The sequence below is a fragment of the Galeopterus variegatus genome, unplaced genomic scaffold (genome assembly GCF_000696425.1).
Source record: "Galeopterus variegatus unplaced genomic scaffold, G_variegatus-3.0.2 Scaffold24, whole genome shotgun sequence".
Taxonomy (NCBI): Eukaryota; Metazoa; Chordata; class Mammalia; order Dermoptera; family Cynocephalidae; genus Galeopterus; species Galeopterus variegatus.
The window spans coordinates 151549-158066 of record NW_007726135.1 but is presented as its reverse complement, the minus strand read 5'-3'; the positions used below and the strand labels follow the sequence as shown (position 1 = coordinate 158066).

Sequence of the window (6518 nt, the reverse complement as noted above, 5' to 3'; positions counted from 1 at the left end):
GCTCACTGGCTGAGCGAGGTGCGGGCGCAACACCGAGGGTTGCGATCCCGTTGCCGGTCCCGGTCCGGTCCGGGCGCGACACTGAGGGTTGCGATCCGTTGCCGGACACGAAAAAAGACAAAAAGGAAAAAAAAAAAAGATTTTAAGATAAGCATTGACAGTTGTATGTATGCATGTGTATCCAGAAGTCAATTCAGTGGTTTCTTTCTACCCAGAAGCCTTATTAGGGTGAAACTTTATCTCCACAAGTCTGCTACATGACAGGCGCAGTAAGTGTTTAAAGAAATCGGCATTTATTTTAACCAGTCATCTGCTCCAAACACCAGGGAGTATCTCTGGCAGGCTTTAAATATATTTGAAATAATCATAGCTAGCTCCTTAAAGAGAATTTCAGGCATTTCTCTCAACAACACCCAGAAGAAAAAAATACTGCTTGAAAGTTTTATATAACTGTGGAAACTTTTATAAACATGCAATAAGAGTGTAAAAATTTAGCAAATGACAACTTCTGTGTAACAACAGTATGTGCTCATATTTCTTTAGGTCATAGAGAGTTCAGCTTATTACTTGAAGGTCTTAATCAGTAATGGGCAGAGAACTTCTGTATGTGTATAAGAATTCTGGGTTGTACATGGTATGTTTTCATAATCTTAGGTAAAATGTTCAGCTTACTTATAGAATGGATGCCTCTGTTCCAGATTACAGAGACTGGTAAACTTGGGTATCTTATGACATGAGAACAACGGCACACACACATGGGAATCTGAAATCCAATCCTGATGGAAAGCCAGGCACGTGCTTACCGGACCCTGAAGACTTCCATCCTCCCTGTCGATGCTGCCTCGAGAGAGCCTCACATCAGGTTTCTAAAGAAATGTAAAGAAAACCAAAAGCTTCATTTTTGATTTGAAAATTATTGACAGATTCTGTATTAATATCCTTCCTTTTATAACATAATTGTCCCTCTGATTAAGAAGAGCTATAAATTCCCCAATTTCAAAAAAATTCTCAAAACCCAGTGATGATGAATGAAGGTTGAGCCCTGTTCACTCTCTGCGCATACACATCTCACAGAACTGGCCCCATGACACTGGAAAACCTGCATTCACCTCTCTTCATAGCAGCACAGCAGGCTTACTTCTTCACCGAGAAAGGCTTGACCCCAAGATAAAAATACTAGGCATTACATTCTGCTTCCTGGCAGAGTAAGGCTTTTATAGACTTGGCAGCAAATGGGTCCAATTACAAGATTTTTTTTTTTTCACAATGCACCCAGAATAGAGAAACCAAACAGAGAAATCTGGATTTAGTGTAAAGAAGAGTATGCAAATTTCACTAATATTAGAATAAACACAGCAGATTACATGCCTGTGTGATGAAGGAGCTTGGTAGGTTTTTTCCTTTCGCAAACAACTCTGTGCTCCAGCATTACTGGATTTTGTGGAGTCCTCAGCCACACTGGCTCCTGCATCTCTTTGCCCAGGCACACTGGCCACACATTTTTGCTTGGAAAACATCTGCCTACCCTTCAAATCTCAGCCATACCTCCCTCCTCTACAGCACGCTTCCCTCTTTCCTGTAGTCTCTGTCTTATGGAGATCTACATCGGCACGTGTCATGCAATAGTTACTTCCCTCATTAGACAAGGAATGTCTTGATGCCTGAATTGTCTCTGCATTTCCTATTTCCTATTCTTGACAAGCGCCTGTCTCTGGGGACGCAATCCGCAAGCACTTGTTGGGAGGGTGATAGAGAAATGGGCTTCATCTCTCCCTTCTTTTCCAGTTCCACTGCTGTAGGCCAAATCCTCTCTCACAGTACCAGTTTCCTAACTAGTCTTTCTGTCTCTGTCCTTGACCACCTCTAATTAAAACACTGTTTTCATGGTATTACATTCCTGCTCCCAAATCTTGACTGTTGCCTCCATGGTCTATATTGATCAAGCCCAAATTTTTCTTCATGGCATTCAAGGCCTTGCATCTTTTTCTGCTCATGAGAGCCTGTGTGGGGTCAGTTGCGAGTGCCAGGTTATAGTGGGAAGTTGGTGAAGGATGCAGACGCTGTTAAGATGAGAATGATTCTTTGATGGCTTTAAGGTGAATTCTTTTCTAGGACAGGAGCCCCGCACTATCCTTTGCTGACTTCTTCCTTTCCTCTTTCTCCTCCTCTGGGTGTGGCACGGTACCTGCAATGTGGCAGGCCCTCAATGAATACTGAGGTCTAGGAACACAGCAGTACAAGGAAATGGGTGAAGGAACTGCTGATGGTTAATCACAGAGAGGACTATGGATGATGGCTGTTAATGATCCTCAGGTCATCATGTAGAAAGGGTGAAACTGTGTGTTGCCCATAAATAAAGGGCAGATTTTAGTTCATTAATGGGAAAGCTTTCTAATAATCAGAGGCGACCTGAAACATTATGGACAGCCCTAGGAGAAGTAGCAGAGAGGAAGCAAAGAGGGCAAAGGTCACATCTTACTTGTTATCTGTTCATTCAACAGAATTCACAAAACACCTACTGTACACCAGCCCCTGTATCCCTAGTGCATAGCACAGATGCTGACGGAATTAACTACCAAGGTATTGTGTAAAAAGATATTCTCTTTAATGGAAAAATATTCAATTAAAAATAATAGCTAAATATAGGTGGAAAACAACCCAAATCCTCAATCCATGTTGAGAGAGCAGAGTTCTACAAAATATGATAGAACTGTCCATTAGTAAACTGGAAAAGTTTTATTTTTTTTTATTTTTTAGAATTTTTATTTTGTCAATATACAATGTAGTTGATTATAAACTGGAAAAGTTTTAAATTAATATTTCTGAACTATGAAGAGCATAACTTAAAAAACTTCTAAAAGATAACACTGTACTTTTGTTTACATGCACTGCAATATCAGGAACCAATAATTTTAAAAAACAAATATTTACTGCAGATGTTAGTGATATATGAATCCAGCGCCCACACAGGTGAAGCCAAACTCAGAGGCATGTGGTGGGCGCACGTGGCAGAGCGGTGTGCTGTGTCTTTTACCAGGAAGGACTATCCCAGAAGACATCGATAGCTGTGGCTGGGTGGCAGACACCACTCAAGAGAAAAGTTAAAGACGTAGGTAGTCCCTGGCCTCCAAGACAGAAACTTCTCTGACACATAGTATAGACACTAATAGGTAACGGCAGGTGAAGTCACCAGGCTGTCTTTCTCCAGGTCCTCCTTCCCTGGAATGCTGGAGCTCTGCTCCTGCCTGAATGAAGAGGCAGCTCTGTGCAGGTAGGGGGTCCCAAACCCTCCAGACGCAGTTAAAAAGACTCTAAAAACGCAATGGACTTTGAGAAAATGTTCCTGAGAAGACAAGACTTCAGACTGACAAATCATAGAACATTACTTAACACAAATGTAAAGGTCAAGAAAGACTTCAGGAAAGAATGAGAAACTGGCTCAAGCTTGGGAGAAAAAAGAGACATCACAACTAAATACAACTCATGATCTGGGACTTTTTTCTAAAAAGGACATTATGTGGATAACTGGTCAAACATGAATACAATCTGCAGATGAGCTAACAGTATAGCATCGCTGTTAATTTCTTGATGTTGGTAACTGGACTATGGTTATGTAAGAGAATATTTTTACTTTCAGGAAATTCACATTGAAGTATTTAGGAGTAAAGAGCATGACATCTAATATTTACTTATAAGTGGTTCAGAAAAAAAATATACACGGGCCAGCTCATGGCTCACTTGGGAGAGCGTGGTGCTGACAACACCAAGTCAGGGTTAAGATCCCCTTACCAGTCATCTTTAAAAAAAAAAAAGAAAGGGGCCAAGCCCATGGCGCACTCGGGAGAGTGCAGTGATGCTCCCGCCGCGGGTTCAGATCCTATATAGGAATGGCCGGTGCACTCACTGGCTGAGCACGGTGTGGGCGACACCACACCAAGGGTTGCAATCCCCTTGCCAGTCACGGAAAAAGACAAAAAAAAAAAAAAAAAAAAAAAAAAAAAAAAAAAAAAAAAAAAAAAAGAAAGAGAAAAGAAAAAGAAAAAAAAAATATATATATATAAATATGCAGAGTGAATGACAAAGCAATGTGGTCAAGTATTAATAACTGGGGAGTCCGGGTGAAGGGAGCACTGAAGTTCTTTGTACTATTCTTTTTTTCCTTTTTTGTCTTTTTTACTGACCGGTAACGGGATCGTAACCCTCGGTGTCGCGCCCGTACCGGGGACCGGCAACGGTATCGCAACCCTCGGTGTTGTGCCCGCACCGCGCCCAGCCAGTGAGCGGGAACCGGTCTCCACATGGGATCCGAACCCTCGGCGGGAGCACCGCTGCGCTCCCAAGCGGTGCACTCTCCAGTGCGCCACCGGGCCAGCCCTCTTTGTACTGTTCTTGCAACTGTTTTGTACGTCTGAAGCTACACCTTTCTTCCTCAGGGGTCCTGCTGATGGGCTCTGGGCAGAGGGAGGAGGTGCTGGAGTAAGAAGAGCAACACTTTTGGAAAACAAAAGACCCAGCAGGCCCAACTTATGATTTGGTCAATTAATAGTTACGTGATTTTGGGTAAGTATTTTTTTTTTCTTGTCCTTTTTGAGACCGGCCGCACTGCACTCAGCCAGTGAGCGCTGTGAGCGCACCGGTCTGAGCGCACTGGCCATCCCCACATAGGATCCGAACCTGCGGCGGGAGCGCTCCTGCGCTCCCAGCGCCGCACTCTCCTGAGTGCACGGAAAAAGACAAAAGACAAAAAAAAAAAGTCCTCTATTATTTAATAATCTGAACAAAAGAAAAATGCACTTACTGTAGAAAATTACGATTCTGGAAAAAAAAAATCATTCAATCTTACCACTTGGAAGTAACTATCATTATTTAATCATATGGTGTAAATAAATGTTTACAAAAATGAAACCATGTCATAATTTTGCAGCCTTCACATAATATTTATATGGGGGAAACCAATAAAAACAATGCTAAAAGGCTACACAAAATTGCACTGTATGAATGTCATCATAAAACAGAAAATGACAGTGAAGGGCATGGGCCCTGGCACCAGGTGGCCTGGGTTCAATCAGGCTCCAACTCTTACAAGCTGTGTAACCTGGGTCTCAATTTCTTCATCTAAAATGGAGCAGTAATTACAACCACCACCCAAGATTGTTAGGAGGGATCAATGAGTTAATACTGGCAAAGCACTAAGTCAGCACCATGTAAGTGTTAAATAGTTCTACTGTTGGAAATTTGGGTCATTTTCAAAATTTTATAAATAAGGCTGTAGACAAACACCTTTGTATACAAATCTTTGATTAAATACCTGATTATGTGCCTGGGACAGATTTCTAAGAAAGGAATTACTAAGTCAAAGGGTTTAAACATTTGAGAAATTGTTGGTATGGGTTTCCAAATTGCTCAAGGATGCGCTATTCCCACCTCTGTCACAGCGAACAAGAGTGTTTCTCTCACTGCACCCCAGGCTCACTGTAAAACTTTAAATTCATAAACAAAACAAAAAACAATTCATAAACAAAACACCATCTATTGTTGTATTCTGCCCCTCCTCCCCCAAACGGCTGAACATTTCTGCTTATCACTGGATGTCCCACAAAGACAGAGGTCAGCAGCTGTTGGCATCACCACTGCATCTGTTACCTAGTACAACGCTGGACAAGCAGGTGGAAGGACACAAATGCCCTGTGTGTTCCTCCTGTGAACTGATTGCCCACGCCCCTTTGGCCAAGGCATTTAACCTCTCCAGACCCACGTCCTCAACTGCAAAATGGGTAGAATAATACCTACCTCACATGGTTATCATAAGAAATAAAGAAGTGCTTGGCAGGACTGTGCACATAGTTGATGTATAGTAAATATCTGCTGAAGATATGTTTTAATAAAAATAAAAGGCAGAAAGAAATTTTATAGATGAGGAACTTGAAGCTTAGAAAGGCAGAATTAGTTGCTTGGGGCAATACAGCTCATAAAAAGTGAGGGTGAGGGCCGAGCCCATGGCGCACTTGGGAGAGTGCGGCGCTGGGAGTGCAGCATCGCTCCCGCCGCAGGTTTGGATCCTATATAGGGATGGCTGGTGTGCTCACTGGCTGAGCGCAGTGTGGCCGGTCTCAAAAGAGACAAAAAAGGGCCGGCCCCATGGCGCACTTGGGAGAGTGCGGCACTGCGAGCATAGCGACGCTCCTGCCAAGGGTTCGGATCCTATATAGGACTGGCCGGTGCGCTCGCTGGCTGAGCGCGGTGCGGGCGACACCACACCAAGGGTTGTGATCCCCTTACCGGTCAAGAAAAAGACCAAAAAAAAAAAAAAAAAAAAGTGAGGGTGAACTTCAGTCAATAGATAGTGAAAATCTTCTATGTTGCAGGAAATTACTTACTTTTTTACTTAAACAAACAACAAAAAAGCAACTCATAACTTATTATTTGCTTATAGAATAAGGTACTGTCTCGTGTATTTACATGAATTATCTATTTTAATTTTCATATAAATCACACAAAATGTCTTTTCATTTTTTATG

General features: G+C 42.3%; 1 protein-coding gene across 4 annotated transcripts in view; it reads right to left on the bottom strand.

Moving 5' to 3' along the window:
- PTK2 (protein tyrosine kinase 2) overlaps nucleotides 1-6518 on the bottom strand; it is a 136182-nt gene that overhangs the window by 17439 nt on the left and 112225 nt on the right. For all 4 annotated transcript variants that reach the window (XM_008568410.1, XM_008568421.1, XM_008568436.1 and 1 more), the window contains one exon: nucleotides 804-866. In XM_008568410.1, coding sequence (XP_008566632.1) covers nucleotides 804-866 — 63 coding nt within the window. The remainder of the gene's footprint in view (nucleotides 1-803; nucleotides 867-6518) is intronic.